This window comes from Castor canadensis, chromosome 10, assembly GCF_047511655.1.
Source record: "Castor canadensis chromosome 10, mCasCan1.hap1v2, whole genome shotgun sequence".
Classification (NCBI taxonomy): domain Eukaryota; kingdom Metazoa; phylum Chordata; class Mammalia; order Rodentia; family Castoridae; genus Castor; species Castor canadensis.
Window position 1 is genome coordinate 73,615,240 of NC_133395.1, and position 20,678 is coordinate 73,635,917.

Sequence of the window (20,678 nt, forward strand, 5' to 3'; positions counted from 1 at the left end):
CTATTTTATGGGTCACAGAGAAACCCCAAGGGAAGATCCCACCCATCTGAGTGCCTGGTAGAACTGTTCCTGTTTCTATATGTTGTGAGGGGATGCAGGGGTGCCCTCCTTACATAAGACACCAAATTAGCTCCAAAAGCACAGGATGGATGGCACAAGATGAAAATAAAAGAATCACAACATCTGGGGGTCCAGGCTTAGAAAGAGCCCCAATTCTTCCTATTTGTAATCCAAATGCTGGCAACTTGTTGAAACTCAGCCTAAAATGTACTTTTAAGAATCACTGCAAAATGACCATTTTATATTCTATTCCCTAGTATTACAAATTCTCTGTCTCCCACTGTAACAAACAATTCTGCAACTAAGAATAATAATCAAGAAATAAGACATTCTAAGGTTACTTAAATGAGAACATTTAAGACAGATTATAGTAATTCAAGTTAGTGGCTACTAAGGTATGACATGTTCATTTTACACAACATGTTCCAGAAAAATCAAAGCAGAGTCTCAGCACCTCATAACTATGTATAGAAAAGTTAAAATTAAAATTTCCACCTATAGAGCAAGTAGTGCCCTTGCTTAACATATTACAGAGGTATTTCATTGTACCTAACACAGAGAGAAATATACATTAAATAGTCTGCAAAGTAGCTCCCTTCACAGTAAGTAACTTATCTTTATATCGCATCAATTATACTTCAACAGTATCTTAATTCCTATCATTTCCCTTTAATAACATAATATTTTGAGGCATACCAGGCAAGCATTTCCATTCTTACTTTGCAGATAAATAAACTAAGAAAAAAGATGTTCTTTGAGTTGTTTGAGGTTAAAGGGCGGATTATGGCAGAGACTAGACTGGAATAAAAGTCTTTTCCTGCTCCTCTGTAAGTACAGAGGTCAAAGTGGAAGCAAAATCATTTACTCCCAAAGCGTTTTAAAAAGAAAAAATTGGAACTAGGTGATGTAGCTCACTGGTAGAGTATATCTTGGCATGCATGAGGTACAGGTTTAACCCTTAATACCAAAAAAAAAAAAAGGATAAAAGAAAAAATATCTTGGTCTGAATAGTAAATTACACATAAAAACTACATTTAATATTACCGATACCAGTTTATAAAACATGTATTATACATGTTTTAATACATGTATAAACAGCTATACAAAAACAGGTTAGAACAGTTTTTGGCAAAGAATAAATTTAACTTGGTAATGCTAATCTCCACATAAAATTCTTTTTCACAGAGGAAAATTAGAACATCAGTATTTACTAAAACTTCACTAAATTGCCTTTTTTCCCCCTTAACTTTCTTCCAAACATCAGACCCTTTGCATCCTCTTTACTTGTAGAATCCAGAGCAAGAATCAGGAAAAGAAGGGAGAGAGAGTCAAGAGACTCCTTTACTAATAGGCTTTGTGACCTTGGATGAGTCACTTAAACTCTGTCTCTCAGGTTCTTCATCAGGTGGTGAAAATACTTGATGTACTCATGACACAATTTGTTTTGAAACAAAAGAACAGGCTATGTGTGAAAACACTCCAAACCTTTCAGAAAAGTCTAAACACGTAAGATATTATTTTCGACTTTTCACCTTTTAGTACCTCATAAGGAGGATACTGGCTACTTAAAACAATTAGAAGATTCTCATTGCCAGAAACTTCTCCATTACCTGGGCAATGAACTGGATGATTTTCACAAAGATGTTCAGAGGCATATCCCTTGGCACCACACCTCGGGACCCTTTGGGGAAAAGTGTGGTGATGATGGTTATAAGTCGGCTGGAAGACAAAGGGGGAAAAAGAGAAAACAAGCTAGATTGGCTGAGCTTCAGTTCTTTAAGGGAAAATGGCAGATGTTTCATCTTATCTAAGTATCAGAGAGAATTCAGAAAAGGAAAACAAACCACCTCATCCCTTTCCATTAGCATAATTAGTCTATGAAAAGTTTTTCTGGATAGCTAAAGGCAGTTAGAAAATTGCAGGTATTTCCTTTGTAAAAGTGGTGAATGCAGTCCTGGAGGTAGAACCCATCAATGCTGGTAGAGGCTGGAGTTTCAGTAAAGGCTGTTAAGCCAATGACAAAGGAAGGCCTGAAAATGTTCTTAGGATTTGGATCTTTTGGAATGTCTCTCTGAACAAGTTCCAGATGGGTTACGGTAGGCAGCAATAAAAGAAAACATCCTCCCAAGTGTCTGAGTAATGTGGTTACAATGATTAACTCAATGACACGGTCACTGCCAATAAAAGCTAACTCCTTACCTCTGAGTAGCCGTGTTGCTTTCACATTTAATTCGAATCATGTAAACCCAAAGTAATCTGTAGAGAGATTCCAGTGCAACTCGAGCCATCTTGGGATCTTTATTCTATAACAGAAAGGAAAATGTAAGGTTGCATTAAATGGTGATGTAAAGAGGTGATTCTTCTCTGAAAGGATAGGAAAGGCAGGTAGGGTGGGTGGCACACACCAGCATTGGGGACTTATGAGTAAATGGCCATGACAGTGGCCATTACTGTAACACATGTCATTCTCTCCTTTGTCAAGGTGAGTAGTCTGAGTCCTCAAGATACTGCCTTTTCCCTCCAGCCCTAGGGAATCAAATCCAATGGCTACAACAGGAGAATCAATCTGCTTTTTCCATTGTTGACTGTGTCCTTTTAAACTTTGTTAATGGATTTGATTCCCCAGCCCCTCACCCCAATCCCATCTGATTACTTTGCAGTATTTCTTGAGACTAATGTATACTAGACACCATGTTAGAACCTACATTAATGAGAAAAACAGAATATCCTGTTCCTTAAGATGTTCCCATTCTGTGAGGGATGGGAGACAGGCAACAGTCAACTAAGACAGAATGAACAACTTGGGGAGGTAAGAACTAGGGTACAGAAGAAGGGAAACCAATAGCAAACTCCACAAAGTCAAGAAAGATTTCTAAGAGAAGAGAAAGCTCAGATGAACTATAATCCATTCATGGACTCATTCATTCATTTAACAAATATGTGAGCGGCTACACTGGGCCTGCACCATGCATGGGAAACTTTGAATGGTATAAAAATACTGGTGGGAGGGAAAACATTTTAGGCAGAGGCAAAAGCACAAGAGGGCTAAGAAAGTTGGTAAAGAGGGGTCATGTTTTGGAGCCTTGGAATGGTTTGGATGTTGGTGAAGGCCAGTGTATGGGGGTCAGGTGAGGAAGCTGTGACTTAGGAGGAAGACAGAGTTCACAGGAGGGAACATCCATGAGGGGATCAGGTTTCTCATAATGCTGACAAGAGTCACTGAGATTAGGGGGACACATATAAGAAGTTCTCTATCCACAGTGTGTGGACTGGAGCAGAGGCAGGGAGATCTATGGGGTTCCAGCCAGAAACAGATCAGAGAGTAGGAAATGGGTTTCCTCATCGAGTGAGTGTCACCTCCATTCCTTACTTCCAATCTCCATCTTTTTAACTGATCTTGTGAGTTTTAGCCAAAAAATGTCTCTTGAATGTGACACCTCTATTGCTATTTCCTCAGGTTCCAGCACTGTCACCTGGGCTGTGACTGGAAACTCCTAACTTTCTTACTAAATCCATTCCCTCCCCACTCTTTTTATATTATGCCAATTACACCTATATTATTATACCAGTTACAGTCCTCTCTATTTGGAAATCACAGATCAGATAGCTTCCCAATGCCTATGGGACCAAGTGAATATTTCTGGGCATGGCAGACCTGTTCAGGCGGCAGCTGTTTCTAGCCTACCTTTGCTGCCCACCCTGTTATTCTTTACAAGTGCCATAAACTCGAGTTATGCTGTGTTCCTTTCATTTCCATGTTAGCAATGTACCCTCTGTGCCCCACCCCCCAACATCCTTTTCTCCCAGGTAAACCCTATTCCAAAATACTGTGTTTTTGAGACAAGGTCTTGAGACAAGGTCTTGAGACAATGTAGTTGAGGCTGACCTTGAACTTGAGATCCTCCTGCTTCAGCCTCCTGAGTGCTGAGATCATAGGTGTGACCCGCCACCCCTGGCTATCCTACTCCTTTACAGTTGATTTAAATGTTATCTTCTTTTGCTAGGGTAGTTTTCTCATTCCTCTCTGATGTACTTTATCTCACCCATTAAAACTAGGTCAGTGGGAGAGCACTTGTTTAGCACAGATGAGGCCCTGTGTTCCATCCCCAACACCATAAATGAATTAATGAATAAAATTATTTCATCTTGAGTGTTCCCTGGCCCCATGTTTACCTCCATTGTGGACCTTAAACTCTTTAAACTCTTGTTTAAACATCAGCTCCCACTTAAGTAGTGGGTTTTTCTAAAGGGAAGGGGCATTATTTGCTCTTGACATCTAAAAGAATTCCTACCATTTGGCAGGAGATAAATAAAAGGTTTGCTAAGCTGTCTTTCTTCTTTTTTTTTTTATTATTTTATTATTCATGTGTGCATACAAGGCTTGGGTCATTTCTCCCCCCTGCCCCCACCCCCTCCCTTACCACCCACTCCGCCCCCTCCCTCCCCCCCCCCACCCCCTCAATACCCAGCATAAGCTGTCTTTCAATGTCAGTCTTAACCTTTGACAGATCTTTTGCCTTTGTTACTTCTCTTCCCCTAGTTATTTACCTCTGGGGGTTTTGTTTTGTTTTTTTTGCTTAATGTTAGTGTATATATTTGGGCAAATTCATAATTGTTTAGAAATGATGTAGAATAAATTTTACTTGTAAACTATTTACATCTCAAAGATGTACATCTTTGTATCTCATCTTTATTCTATGGGAGTTCTATGGAAAGACTACAGTAAGTAGTTTTTAGAATCAGGGAAGATAAATTTCTTGTATTTATGTAGCCTAAAACCAATCTTTTACTGTGATTATTATCCTAAAAGTCTAAATTTTCACATGTATTTAGGTCTGTTTCTGAATTTTTTTTCTTCTATTTGTTTATGTAAGTGCTAATAATATATTAGTTTAATTAAGGTTTTACAATGCATTTTAACATCTAGTATGCCTCCTTTCCACCGCCTGTTGATTTTAGTAGTATTTTTATCTTTAGAGTTTTCCCAGACATTCTTGCATGCTTACCTCTCCAAATCATTTTATAACTACTTTCTAGCTTCAGGAAAAAATAACCAGCTTTTTAGAAATACATACTTACATATAAAGGTTTTGGGGTTTTTGCCTATTAATGTAAAAGGTATGCATGATATAATTTCTCAAATAGTTTGGTTACTTAAAGGGATTTGAAACTAGCAAAATAGCATTTAAAATTTCCTTTCATTTAAAAATTTCAGGAATCCTCTCCCTCCAACTGGTGTATTTGTATGGTGTTTAAAAACAGAGTCTACACTTAGACTGCCTGGGCTTTTAAATCCCTCCTGGCTCTATAATTCATCAGCTGGACGGCCAGTCTTGGAGAAGCTCCTAATCTTTCTACGTCTGATTTTCCTGTCTGTGAGTTACAGGTGAGAGCATTCCACCCACTTCACAGGTGCCTTAATGCCTATAGATCATACAGCACTTGGTGACCATAGGAAGTTTTATCGTGTATAAGGCACTATCAAGCCAGCAAACAAGGCCATGGTGTTCCTGCCTTTTGACAGCTTCTGCTCTAGTGGAAATGTCTTCTCACTTCTAAAGTTCCTTTCTTAGTTCCTTATCAGTCTTACAGAGTAAATCACTCAAAATTCTCTCATAAACATTATCTCACATTGTGATCATGATGAGGAAGAGCAGGTTTCATCATTTTCACTGTAAGCCTTAGCAAGGAGCTCTAGTTTGATTCACATTAGTGATTTCTGGGTTTTATTTTATTTTTTTTTGTGTTATTACACTGAATTTTATTAAATTTGTTTTTCCTCCTCTAAATATGATAATATGTGAAAAACAGGCAGCAAATGTCTGGCACCTAGTGTTTTAAGGAATGATTTTTTTTTTTTAAACCGAAGAATTTCTGAGCATGAAAAACTCATTACATAAGTTAGCTGACATCCATGTACTATTCACAAGACAAAGAAATTGATACGATATAAATATTTCAACAGACTATTTAAAGACTTGGATCCAAGTGTGGTGGTGCATGCCTATAACCCCAGCACTTGGGAGGCTGAGACAGGAGGATCGTGAGTTTGAGGCTTGGGCTACATAATGAGACCAGGTCTGGAGGACAGGAAATCCAAGACTTTTGCCAGAAAAAGTGACTTCTTTCTGCCTCATAACATGGCAGAGACACAAAGTTTTAATTTCACTTCTTTTAAATGAGTTTCTGTCCTTTCCTTCCACTTTTTTCAGTGCAGCTTATTGTGACTGGTATACATTCTCTCCTGAGACTGTTTGAGATTGTTTAGTGTTACTCCCATAGAGACCCAGGAGCTAAGTGATTGACTGAAATTTTTTATTTTGCTCTACCATGGATGGTGTACTGGTGTTGAGTTTTAGTGCTTTAGGATGATATTGCTGATCACTGCAACTGCCTCCAAAAGTGATTTCCTTGCCTCTCTCCATTCTCTGTACAGTCAAATGATGTTCTTAAAATACAAACACTATTATCTAATTCTTCACATTTAAAGTTCTTCAGTGGCATCCATGATAAGCTACTGGATAATGTCCAAATCCTACAAAGTAGCACCTGAGGGGCCCTTTGTGCCTGACTGCCCAGGACACCTCTGCCTCTACCTCATGGTAGGTGCCCCTCATACAGGAACATCCCTTTGCAATTCCTTAACTGCCTGGAATATCTCCCTACCCTTGGTCTACTTGGAAAATTTCTACTGCCCAGTAAGACTCAGGTGTCATACTCTTATTCTACCCCTGCCCCTCTATTCCCTTCCATAGGTCCTTGATAAGTCACCTGGTGCCCTTGCTCTGTTTCCAACAATGTTTTCCTATCCCTTGCATGTTTCCTGGTAGACTGAGCTCCAGCCAATGTGACTTGCTCATCCTTGTGTCCTCAGTGACTGTCATACAACAGATTAAACATTAAAAGCAAAAACAAGCTGAGTAGTAGCTAAACAACTTGATGCATACTCAAGATTTCTTTATGGAGAGCCCATATAAAAGACAATGCTTATTATGCACCTGAAGCACGTCTTCATGATAATGTAAGAATAGTAATAAGTATCTTGTACTCATATGGCATATTGGTATTTCAAGAGCTCTTCTGCATTACATGGTATTGGTTGAGGGATTTTTGTAATTGAGAGAGGTCTAATGAATTGCTCAAGGTCTTCAGGCTAATAAACAACAGCTGGGACTTCTGCTTTAATAAGAACTATTTTCTCAGAAATTAAAATGCATGTACTCCATGGTGCTTACTATATCAGTATTGTCAATGATTGCTGTGGTTTGAAGAAGTGTCTCCTAAAGGCCCACATGCTAAAGTCTTGGTCTCCAGGGTACGGCTATTGGGAGATGGAGCCTTTAGGAGGTAGAGTCTAGTGGGAGGTCTTTAAGTCACTTGGAAGTGTGCCCTCAAAGGGAATTATGGGACATGGGTCTCTTCTTGTTTCTCTCTTTTGGTTCTTTGTAATGAGGTGAATGGTTTTGCTCTCCCATGTGCTCCTAGCATGAAGAGCTGCCTTGCCACAGGCCCAAGGCAGAGGGGGTCACTCAGTCATGAACTGGAATCTCCAAAATGATGAGCCAAAATAAACCTTTTCCTTTATATTAATTATCTCAGGTATTTTCTTATGGTGACAGAAAGCTGACTAACATAATGTTGTTTTATATATATATATACACATATATAAACTCATTTTAATTTTCACAAAAACATGGATTAGATACAATTATTATTCTCATTTTGCAGATTAGGAAATCAAGACACAGGTCAAATAATTTATACAAGATCATACAGCTGTAATTGGCAGAGTCAGAATTTGATCATAGGCAATCTGGCCCCAGTGTCTTCATGGCATTAAATTTCCATGTTAGCCTAATATTATACGGAGGCTGCTTAGATATGCTACTGGGACCACCAAGATTTCTTTTACCTGAAGATAGGCTTCTTCCTTGTTTGTTTCCTTTAGCTAACATAATAGGAGGGGATATTTTCAGGATGTAGACTTTCTTAGCATATTCTCACACTACTGATTTCTGTGTCAAAGGTTTTAGCTTCAAGATGAAAAGATCATTCTTCTGTTGGAATGTCTTGATTGATTAATTATCGATTAACATTTATTTAGGCATTTATTATGGATCCAAAGTTTTTTTATATAATGATTCAGGAAACTGGTAGGCTTTAGGAAGATCTCCCCTGCACCCACTGTACTTCACCTCAGTGCCATCACTGACTTCATGTGACATGTCACCATGCCCAATGACATGCTTACTTCTTTAAATTTTGCTTGTAATTTAGTTAAAGGAATTTGGATTCAATGGCAACAAATAAGGTCAGCTCCATTCACTAGTGACTTGCTGGCAAGAGGGTCATTGGTATAGACCAATATCTTCCAAAACCCATCAGCTAGCCATTTGCAACATGTCACCTGGCTGCTTATAAGTATTCAGATGCCTGTATTGACCCCAGGCAGGGAATCAGAACCTCTACAAGTGGGTAACAGGAAGTTGTATTTGTTATAGGTTTCCTCAGAGATTCTTGTGCATGCTAAGGTAAAGAGTTGTTGACCTACATGTATAAACAATTTATTCATCTTGCTATACTCAAATACCTTATAGTTTTATCTTCCATTTTAACTAAAGCCATTTAAACAAATCCATTTCCTTCCATTACATCCCTTTGCACATTAGAGTTGGCACTGGCCTTCTTGTGGACATTTTTTTTAGGATACTTGAATCAGTTTACTTTGATCATAATTCACCCTTTTCTATGACTGCTTATTATCCAAGTAGCCACACTGTTAAAGTTTAGGGTAGGCTCTAAAATGTATGTACTAATAATTTATGGAGTTTATTTTTCTATTTGATGGCTGGATAAGAAAGATTTTCTCATTCAAGGATGAGACATTCTCAAGATTATAAAAATGAGGTTAATATTAAGCAGAATATCTTAATTAAAAACTGATATTAAAATAGGTAATATACCACTTAAATTTGGTGTTTAAAAAGAAAATAGCAATTTTAAAATAAATTATGCCAATGGATTAGGCTGGGGGCATGGCTCAAGTTGTAGAAAGCTTATCTAGGAAGCGTGAGGCTCTGAATTCAACTTCCAGCACAGCCCTCCCCAAGATTATTCACACATTTTAATGCATTTAGACAATAACTGTGCAAACCTTAGTATAATACTCTGTATCTTCATTTATAAAATTAAGATATAATTAATAACATAAGAAGTTTTAAGAAAGTGTTCTTTAGACATCATTATAATTATCACACACAAATACATATTAAACAAAAGACAAATTTCATCAAATATATTTATGGCAACCATACTTGTTTTGAGATTCTTACTGTAATCAAAGTATCTTGCTTGAACCTCCATTTCCAGGTCCCCCTAAATTCATTATTCTCTACCATAATATCCTAGAGGGTTTTCTTCAGAGCAGTTATCACTATCCGAGTTTTTTTCTTATGTATTTATTTACTTGCTTGTGTCTATCTCTTCCACTAAATCACAGGTCTTAAGAGAATGACTGCTTCAGTCATCATGCATTCCTAGCATATAGGATGGCGCCTGGGAGACAACTTGTGAAGAACTGGTGGCCAGCTGATGGGAATCAATGAATAAACTCAAGTCATCATGCAAGTGATGACTGAGGCAAAGGGAGAATCAGTTCTTACTCTGCATTTTGGCTTCTCTAACCATGAAACTAGGCTGACTAATGTCTAACCTTCAGATAAAGGATTGCTGTCTGTGCAAAAAAAATTTAGAAAAACATAAAGAACACCTATGAAAACACTATCAGAGCTTAATGTCACTTCTGGCATTGTCACGAGCTCATGGCAATGTACGTAAAGCTGCTGCTACTCACCTGTCTCTTAAGAGATCTCCAACTACTGAGAGCTGTAGCTATTGTTATTAGTTATATAATAAATGTACTTCTTAACCTTTGAGATTTCTTTTTTATAACCTCGTACATTCATTTTTGAATAAAAAATTAAAAACCATTCCCAATTATATCTATTTTTAAAGGATAAGAAATTAGTGCATAGTTATTATGAGTATAGTAAGTGCTACATTTAAAAATGCTATCAATTCCAGTGCCACCAAAAAAAAAAAATACTACAAAATCAAGTTCTTAAAGCATATTTTCTTTTTTCAGAGTTAGTGTTGTATAGCAGATATGAAGGGACTGTGTCATGTTTAAAACAGCTCAATATGTTCTATTCTGACACACAGAAGAAAAAGGATTGGTCACTAATAAGAGCTTCTGAAAGATAAAAACATCTTGGTGAGGAGATACCAAAAATTTCTCATCACTTTATGGTGGCATATTGCTAATACACGATTGACTAAGTTAATTAAGTTTAGATATTAAAGAATTGCAGTCTGTGCTTCCAAAGCAACCTGCTTCTGACAGACTGACGACAAACTAAGGCACTGACGTCAAGAAGCGCTGAATCTGAGAGTCTGTTTACATTGAAGACGTGCACTTGCATTTACAGGCACTTCTCAGCTTGTGTTCTTCTGCTACCTTGAAGGCTCGCCTCTGCAGAACACATCCAAGCAAGACAGCTGCCAAGTGAGCATGGTCGATGTGAACACTAGGTTCCTTATTCTTAAGCTTCTGGGGTGGACAGGGAAGGAGGGTGGGAAGACTGTCTGAAGGTGTATATGGGGAAAGGCTGGATGGCTGGTCCCTATGAAGTGACATGGTTGACTCTAAATGATAGAAAATACTGAGGTTGTTCAGGCAAGAGTACACCTCTGAAGTCACATTAGTTTGTCCTCAGGTATTTCTTCTCTAATGTGGATGTGTGGGGAAGTTTGGAAAGTTTCCTATATATTAATGACATTTAAAAATGGTCCCCAGCCAGATGTGGTGGTGATGCTTGTATCCTAGCATGCAGGAGGTGGAGGCAAGAGGGATAGAGTTTGAGGCCAACCTGGACAACTTAGAGAATTCAAGGCCAACCTGAGCTACACAGTGAGACTATATCTAAAAAAAAGAGAAATGAATTACAAAAAAGTTTTCCCATTCAAATTCCTATTGGGTTCAGTTCTAAACACGTATGAGACAGTTTATGCTGCTTCTAACCCATTAAGAATCCTTTTACATCTTTTAGTCATGGGGTAGAGAAATTCTAACAGTTTATTACCCATAAAGTAAAATATTCTTGCCTTTATTTTGCCTAATAAATACCTCTTGCCAGGCATGGTAGTGTATGTCTCTAATCCCAGCACTAAGAAGGTTGAGGTAGGAGAATCCTGAATTCAAAGTTGGCTTGGGCTAGAGTAAGTTTTAGGCTAGCCTGGGTTACGTAGTGAGACCTTGGCTCAAAACAAACAAACAAAAAAACCCAAAACACAATAAAAAGCAAAACAAAACAAAAACTTCTTCCCTGCTTCCTGGAGTAAAAGACCTCTACAAATCACACAGGATTTTACATTCCTTAAGATCTGTGTCACACATTTTGAATCATTACATGAAATACTACCCTCTTCAAGGACAGGGACTCTCTCCTACATCTATGTTTTAGGTACTTGTCTTTCCCTCAAACAATCAGTGAAACTACATGAATCCTTGCTGAACTGAACTGATTTCTGGAATCTGGCTCAGTCTCTCTATAGCATTGACTCTACATACTCTTTCTGATTTTATTGCTTCTCTTAAAAAATATCCTAATACATGAAATGTTTGTGGGGGAAATACTGTCAGCGTCCAGACCCACCTTTCTCTGGGGAGGTTTCATTAAAACCTTCTCGTGAGTTTTGATTAGAGTTCTAAATGATATTGCAACTTTGAAATAATTTAAGTTCCAAAGTAAGAGGCTCTGTTATGTTTCAAAAACAACCTCAGACAAAAAAAAAAATTGACCTTTTTGGCCACACAGTAAATTGTTGTGTAAAATATTTTAATTTTATCAAAAAAATTCATCACAGATACATTAAACATAATATATTAAAAAGTTGCATTATGAGCATTCTAATAATTCTTTTTTGTTTATCGAAATTTATTTAAACTGTTGGTTTAGTCTTCTGTCCCAGAGCATCCATCCAGTTGCCTTTCAAAGGTTAAGCTGCCAAGTTTGCTGCTGCCATAGAAACCCTTACATTTATCAGGGTACCAGTGCTGTCTACTTGCATTTCTCCAACAATCTTTGGTATCTAAGCAGTACTCCTGCCCTGTCTCTACATCCCAAGTAGATGGGGACTAACTGCAGGTGCTTTCTACCACAGCAAGTTCCATCTTGAATCTGTAACTCTTTGCTTAAATCTTGTACTGTGCCCCATCAAGCTGCCTCTTCATACCTTTTTAAAAAAGGTATCCTTGATCTGGACCCAAACAGCTGTCCAGACTAAATGTGCACCCAGTAGTTGAAAAATACAATTCATCTGTTTTCTCCATTTCAATTTCTGGTCATTCAGTGCCCATGTGCCCACAAGGTTGGCTTGCTCTTTAGTACCTCACTCAGTTCTCACCTCCCTTTGGCACTTAGCTGTCCATAAAATGCCATCATCAAAATCCACATTGCATCCATTCCTCAGCTCCAATCTTAATACAATGAAACTCCAAACCCTGAAAGCCATTTAATCATTTTTCTTTTTGTTTTAAACAAAATGACTGTTTTTCTATCTGTATAAAATGTAAAAAAATTACTGGAATTAATACCTGTATAGCTTAAAAATGGACCAAATAACAAAAATCACCTCGAACTGTGCTTCGGGTTGTATGGCAGATGGACAAGCCCTCAAACAATTTAAGGACCTGAAAGTGTCCATTTTGTAACAGTTGATAATCCTGAAGAGCATTTCATTTTTTGGAGTACTTAAAACCTTCATTCTCTGCCCACTGCTATATTTCACTGCCAATTTGAAGAAAATGGATGATTTTAATCTTGGATTTCACAATCAGCTTTTACAGCCAGGTCATAGTTGGTGCTTAAAACAGCTCTAATGCAGATTGTTGTGTAATTATGGTAAATGCCAAAATAATATAATTAATCTTAACCATCTCACCAAATTAAAGTGTCTTAGGAAAAAAACCAAAACAAGGCAGCATGTATAAGCACATTTAAGATTTTATAATGAAGTATTTTTTAAAAAAAACTCAAAAGCAGCAAATATCAAACCAGTGAAAGAAACTGAACCACAGCTTTGGACACAACTGAGAACACATCCTAGTTATACTTCTATGGGGGGTGGGGGCGTATTTTAATGCTAATCATTGCAGCTGTTTTAAATATAGGTTCATTGGTCTCAGGAACCCTGACTTCATTCCTCACGTCACCCAGCACATGGCTAGCTGTGAGTGCTTAGGACTGATTGGTGTCATGTGGCTTGAACAAAATAACCTCCAATAATGACACCTGATAGGGACAGGAAGAGAGTGATCTCATCTACTAGGTCAATCCTTCCTGACTAGGGAGTTTTATTTCCAAAATATTTACCTTAAGGGGATACAGGAAGTATGGGTGAAGTGTGGGTGGGAATCTGAAGTCAATTCACATGCTTAGGTCAGCCAAGTGTGGTCATTATCATTTAGATAAAATATGACAATAGATGTATATAAAGAGACAAATAATTCTATCTTTAAAGTGATGCTTATTGGAACAGACTTATTTTCCCCAAATCTGTAGTGATTTCTCTTATCCTTAGTCAGAAATACATACGCCAGCCTATGAACTATATTGTAAGCCAGGCGCAGAGGTGCATGTCTGTAATCTCAGCTACTGCGGAGATTGAGGCAGGAGACTTACAAGTTCAAGTTCAGCCTGAGCAACAGAATGAGATGCATCTCAAAAAAAAAAACAAAAGAATTGTAAATTTTATAAGTTCTTTGTTGTTCTTGAGTTGACAAATACTAACCTTAAGGTTGGACAAGCAGTTGTTGAGGAAAACATGCCACCTGTTCAGGAACAGTTGCTTCTGACTGACACACAGCAGACAGGTCACCAGGGGGTACAAGGCCTGAGAAGAAGGGAGCAGAGGTTACAGGATGATTGACATTTCAACAAACCGGGAAGCACACATTCTCTGCACTCACTGACCAAGATGAACAGGACACTGTGGAAGACGGTAAGACGCCATGGGCACCCAACAGAGGAGAGCATTCTGCAAATGCTTTCTGATGGAGAAATGCTGGGGATGGACTCATCTAGAACTATGGATGTTTATGTACAGTAACATGGAAAGTTGATTCACTAACATAGTCTTCGCTTATGCACTTTAGAAACAAAATCACCCTCTTAGATCGCTCGTAGTCTCGATGGTGACGAGGGAACCAGGAAGTCACATTAATTTTGCAAATGTACTGGCTTTTTCGTTCATAAACATCTACTAGTTTGTCCCTGTCTTAGAGGTAGTTGTATATGTTTTATTTGGTGTGCAACCTTCCTGTAATTAAGGAAGATTCCTAAAACAAATGTTATTGCGCTAGTAAACTCTACCAAGACAAATTTAACCGCAGGAGGAATTTGCTTATGAAGGAATAAACAGAGGTGCTACTGTGCTTTTCTTGCCTCACTGGGCCAGTTTCCCACAGCAGCTGGAGAAGGCAGAAAAGCAATGGGTAGACACTCAAAGAACATGCAGAACTTATCACCATTTTGCTAAATCAGGTAGTATCACCTTTATTTTTCCCTAAGAATCCAGACTAGAGAAGATTTAAACAAAAGTGTAAGTGGCTCATCTATTAACTTGAACTAGCAAGGAACAATTGCTGATGGTGATATTCAGTGCTCAATAATTCATTAGTGTTTTTCTTCTTTGCATTAACTTAGTTTTAGAGAACTTTGAACTACTATTCCTACTGAATGCAACTTTAATGCCAGGAAATAATATAAAAAAAATTACATACAATTTGTCACAATGACCATAGCACATAGACAAAGGAGCAAATTTGACACCACTACCAGCAAAACAACACTGAGGACCTGCTCAAATCGTGAAGGCCACATTCATACTTCGTTTTTTTTTTCTTTTATTCATATGTGCATACAATGTTTGGGTCATTTCTCCCCCATTCCCCCCACATTCATACTTTGGAGACTAGCCTAAACCAGGCCAGTAACCAGTTCTCTAACTACCTACTTCCTCCAGACTAGCACAGTTACAGCTGGCACACCAACATGCCAGGTTTATAAACTAGTTTATTTGCTAGAACATATAACTCCGTGCTGCATTTCTGTATCAATGTCTTCCCAAGAATTGTTCCCCAGCCTTCAGAGAACATTGTCTATGGGCAACTACTGTTTCCCATCTTTCTTTCCTGCTGGTTCAATTTTGATTCTGAGTATCTAGCTAGGAATTCACCAGTGTATCCTGGGATTGAGAAGAAAAACTGTTATTATAAACTTTAGCCTTCAGATTGGAAAAACTTCTCAGAAATTCAAACAAAAATCGAGTTAAGCTAATCTCAAAAATAAACAGCAGAATGCGTAGGACCAGAAGGGTCATCTGAGTTGACAGGATCTCATCCCCTTATGTTACTGTGTTTCATGTTTAAGATTAAATCCAAGTTCTGAAGTCTGAAGGAGCTGCAGGTACTTCTCCCATGTGTGGAATCCTTATGACTCAAAGAGAATTCTGCCTAGCAATTTCAGTCTCTGAAAGTTTTGTTTGTGCTTTGGATTTTCTCAGAGTGACTAACCAAGGAATGCTTCTTTCGAGAAGAAAGTTCCAGCGTAGTATCATAGAGGCTTTCCACAAAATTTCTAAGGCAGGGAACGTTGACTTCATTTTTGACAGCCTGAAATAGAGATGCATGTGAATATTCTACTAATGACCTTGTTGAGCATATGATCCAATCCAAAGAAGTTCTTAGAAATGAAAATATAACTCACAGCAGCAACCGGGACAAGGATTTCCACAAAAAGCCCAGCCAAGGCATGTTTGATATCTTTGTCTTTGACCTCGAGGAAATAATGTGCACATTCCTAGGAAATAGAAAAAGAGTGCAGGGAGGGTTTGTTGAAATATGAATGTAAAATGTATTTAAAAACTTAAGTAAACAGTTCTTAATTCAACCATGTCTACCAATATAGAATATTCTGTCATCTATTACAAATTACAGGTTTCAAAATATGTTAAAGTCTGAATGTTTTCAAGGTCCTCAATGACATTTAGCTCAGACAAGGAAACCTCTGGAACAGTTCCTCAGGGAGATGTCTTTGTCTATAAAGCTACTGTCCATGGAAGTGTATTTCTGGTTGCCCAGGGACTCATACTGTAGGAAAGTTGCCTTACCCTGATTTCTGCCAGCCCCTCTTCCAGGCCTTATGGTAGTAACTTACTGTGGGTCCCTATAAGGTACTGATACCACATGTATGCTAATGACTATATTAGGTTTTACCCTTTACTGCAGTCATTATTGGGGAGATTGGCAAAAAGAGTTCCTAGGGTCCTCATTCAGTGAGTATCATGGGAAGACCTCAGCCCAGGTTGGGTGATAACCAGCCTAGGAAGTCACTGACACAGTTTCCCCCACCAAATGAGCTTTCTAAGGTTCCCAAGGTCACAGCCCCCTTTCTACATTATTTTGTGTATGTAGGTAAATACTCTCTGAAGTTGGCATTCAAGCACATACATACGTGAATTATTAACGAGAGTGGAATAAAAATTAAGAGAATAGTTAATAGTCAATGACTGCTTACCAAGTGCTAAGAATAACTCAGAACCACTCTCTAAGGTTAGTGTCATCATGACACCTCTCAGGTAAGATAAATGAGGGTAGCTGGAGGTATGTCTTAGGTGGCAGAGCACCTGCCTAGCAAGTGCAAGGCCCTGAATTTAAACTCCAGAACCAAAGAAAAAAAAAAAAACCAAAACCAAACCAAAACAAAACAAAAGGAGGGGGTTATGAGAGATTGGCCAAAGTCACAGAGCTGGTCAGTACTGGTGCTTGAATTGAAACCCAAGACATTTGATAATGGAGGAGGCCACCTTTCCTTCCTTACTCTTTACATTAGTTTTATTGATAAATTGTTCATATCCCCATTGTAATTCACCCACTTAAATTGTTTAATTCACTAGCATTTTTTTCTGGCAGTACTAGGGTTTGAACTCAGAATCTCATGCTTGCTAGGCAGGTGCTCTACCACTTGAGCAAAGTCCTGTAGCTCTGTTTGCTGTAGTTATTTTTCAGATAGCCACTGGGCGTTTTGCTCAGGCCAGCCTCAGACCAAGATCCTCCTAACTATGCCTCCCACATAGCTGGAATTCATAAACATATGCCACCATGCCTGGAGTATTTGTTAAAATGGGGTCTCATTAATTTTTTGTCTGGGTTGGCCTTGAGCCATAGTCCTCCCTTTCTCTGCCTCTCAAGTAGCCAGGATTATAGGTCATTTGCTTTTTGTATATTCATAGTTGTGCATCCAACACTACAATCACATTTAGAACCTTTTAGTGACCCAGAGGAAACTCTGCACCCCTTGGCAGTTACCCTCAACCTCTTTATTCACCCTTTATCTTCAGCTCTAGGCAACCATTAACCTACTTTCTGTCTCTATAGATTTTACAATTCTGGACATTTCATGTAAATGGATTCATATATATGGCCTTTGTGTCTGGCTTCTTTTACTTAACATGATGTAGCATGTATCAGTACTTCATTACTTTTCAAGGTCGAACTTCAAACTTTTCTTGTAAATATGTTATGTTTATTCATCCATTCATCACCTTGGAGACATTTGGGTTGTTTCCATTTTGGGGCTATGAATAACATTGCTATGAACATTTGTTTTCAAGTTTTTGTGTGGGTATGTATTTTCATTTCTCTTGGGTATATATCTAGGAGTGGAACTGTTAGATCATCTGGTAATTCTAAGTTTAGCCATTTGAGAAACTGCCAGATTTTTTTTCCAAAGTGGCTGCACTGTTTTCTATTTATGTCAGTAGAGAACGAGGAATCTAATCTCTCTACACCCTCATCAATAATGATGTCTGTCTGAGTGTAGCCTTTTAGATTATGAAGTGATACAGTCTATATTCATAACCTTTTATCTGAATTCGCTAGTAAGATCACCAAATTAATTCATAGCAGCACAGAAAAAAAAATCACTTGATACACCAAAGTTCTGAAAACTCTTAGTAGAGCTAGTTCTCTGCTAAGTTCTCATTTGCAACTCTCCTTTTGTTATACACCATGATGAACAATGAGCAGTAGATGTCAATCTGTACGACTTGGTTGATTTTTAGAAAAATTATAATTCCTGTTTATAGTATGAATAAAACAGACTTCTTTCTTCAGTAAAGTTCTCATGCCTTGGAATGCTGATGCAACTGACTTAATGCTATCAGTCTAAAAAGTAAAAACATCAGCTGTATTTTATTCACAGAGCAGTATGCATCCATGGGTGAAGGAACGGGGAAAAAGTCCACAAATAAGAATTCTATTGTATACCTGTTCCAAAGATGATGCCAAAGTTTAACAATGAAGCTATGTTTCTACAACTCTCCTACTGGTTTCAAGGCACATCATGAATTAGTGAAGAGAAGGAAGGATTTTTTCCCTCATTGTCAAGTGCAGGTGCTACTTGATTTATGATGGTATTATATCTGGATAAGCCCATCTTAAGTTGAAATCACTGTAAGAGGAAACTGCATTTAACACCCCTAACCTACCGACCCAGCTTAGCATCCTACCTCACTGTGGTTGCTGACTGTTATCCCTCATGATTATGAGACTGGGAGCTACAGTCACTGCCACTGCCTAGCATGTTGAGTAGAGCAGGCTGCATGGTGCTAGACCAGGAAAAGATCCAGATTCAAAATGTGAAATCTGGTTTCTACTGAATGTGTATTGCTTTCACACCATTGTAAAGTTGAAATATTGTAAGTCAAACCTTCCTAAGTTGAGCACTGTCAGTAATGGGTTTTCACATTCTAGGGGTGTCATATGGTAAGGGACCCAGCAAGTCCAGGAATTTACCTGCATAAACTGAAGAGACGCCTCAAAGTCCTCCACTGGATACATCTTAATTCGAAAGAATTTCATTCCCATTATCAAGCTGATAATGCTTTGCACCACATATGGGTTCTGCTCTTTGTGTCGTAATTCTTTTAACTCTGCCATAAATTTCTTCTTGACAGCGGGGAACCTAAGAAGCAAGTAACACGTAGAAAAGTCAATATAATGGGAGCCTCCGGCATCCAGAGTGGGGGTTCTTCATTCAGTTCAAGTACAAGGATGGTTGTTTCCTGAGGATTCACTGTTTGGGATCTGGAAAAGTCCAATTGTCTCCTTTCCCTCTTATTCAATAAGATGCTCCACATCTCTTTCAAACTACTGAGCAGCTCCATTGCTGCTTAGACCATGTCAAGATGGCTTAGCTCTTAAATTGAGAGATGAAAAAACAAAACAAAACAAAACCCTCCATTTACTCAGCCTAGCTATTTTCAAAATACTTGCAGACCCTGAGAGCCTAAGTCTTCACTTGTGAGTATTTGAGCAGTAGCATATAATAATCAGCTATTTCTAACAGAGATAGCAAATTTCTTGACTTGTATTCCCGATAATGTCAAAAAGATTCCAACATCCGTTTGCAAAGTTTTCTGTTGTTCTTTTCTAATTTTAGATGGATAATTGTGGAAAAATGTATTTTTAAGTTGAAGGAAAATCTAGCAATGGAAAATTCAAATCATATCTAAAAAATAAAGATGAAGCTGGGTATGGTGGCATACGTGTAATTTCAGCACTCAGGAGGCAAAAGCACGCAGGAGAATTGAGTTGCAGTCAGTCTAAGCTACACAGAGAAACCCTGCCCCAAAAAACCAAGAGCTGGGATGTAGCCCAGTGGTAGAGTGCTTGCCTTGCATTTGCAAGGCCCTGGGTTCAAGCCTCAATAACATATCACACACACACACGCACACGCACACGCACACACACACAAAGATGAATGGCTGTCTGCTACCTGCATGGGATTTTATAGTTTGGTGTGGTGAACGGCAAATGCAAAACAGACACAAGAGACACAGTCTCTATTCTTAAGGATATTAAATATTTGTATTGTTTGAAAGCAAAATAATACTATTACAACTATAATGTCATACAGGTTTTAAAAAATGGTAGCTCTTAAGGCTAAGAGGGTGCAAAGTAGTAACAGATCTTCAAAATACATAAAAGTAAAGAAATACACATACAAAATTATCCATAGTTAACTACCTCTGAGGCATGGCTAGTTTGGCTATCAGTTAAAGAAAAGAAACAAGGAAAATATTGTAAGACTCATTGTTTTCTGATTCTTGAAGGGTAATTGTGATTCTAAAAGTTAAAAGTGAAACCTAATAAAACCTCAGAGGTTTAGAATAACTCTTGCCTCAACATATAAACTAGAGGACACATAACGAATGTAGCAAACACAGACACTGTTAAAATAAGGCAACATCAGGGGATAAATTTTAGGTTAGGTGAGAAGATTACATGGTCTTCATTTTATTTATTTATTTTTTCAGGGACTAGTATTTATTTTTTTTATTGTTTTATTATTCATATGTGCATATAATGCTTGGGTCATTTCTCCCCCCTGCCCCCACCTCCCTTACCACCCACTCCGCCCCCTCCCTTCCCCCCCCCCCAGCCCCCTCAATACCGGGCAGAAACTATTTTGCCCTTATCTCTAATTTTGTTGCAT

General features: G+C 38.2%; 1 protein-coding gene across 9 annotated transcripts in view; it reads right to left on the minus strand.

The window, feature by feature from the left end:
- Fry (FRY microtubule binding protein) overlaps nt 1-20,678 on the minus strand; it is a 424,076-nt gene that overhangs the window by 135,624 nt on the left and 267,774 nt on the right. For all 9 annotated transcript variants that reach the window (XM_074043595.1, XM_074043591.1, XM_074043590.1 and 6 more), the window contains 6 exons: nt 18,977-19,145; nt 15,888-15,980; nt 15,695-15,793; nt 13,912-14,013; nt 2,260-2,363; nt 1,671-1,779 (listed from right to left, as the gene is read on the minus strand). In XM_074043595.1, coding sequence (XP_073899696.1) covers nt 1,671-1,779; nt 2,260-2,363; nt 13,912-14,013; nt 15,695-15,793; nt 15,888-15,980; nt 18,977-19,145 — 676 coding nt within the window. The remainder of the gene's footprint in view (nt 1-1,670; nt 1,780-2,259; nt 2,364-13,911; nt 14,014-15,694; nt 15,794-15,887; nt 15,981-18,976; nt 19,146-20,678) is intronic.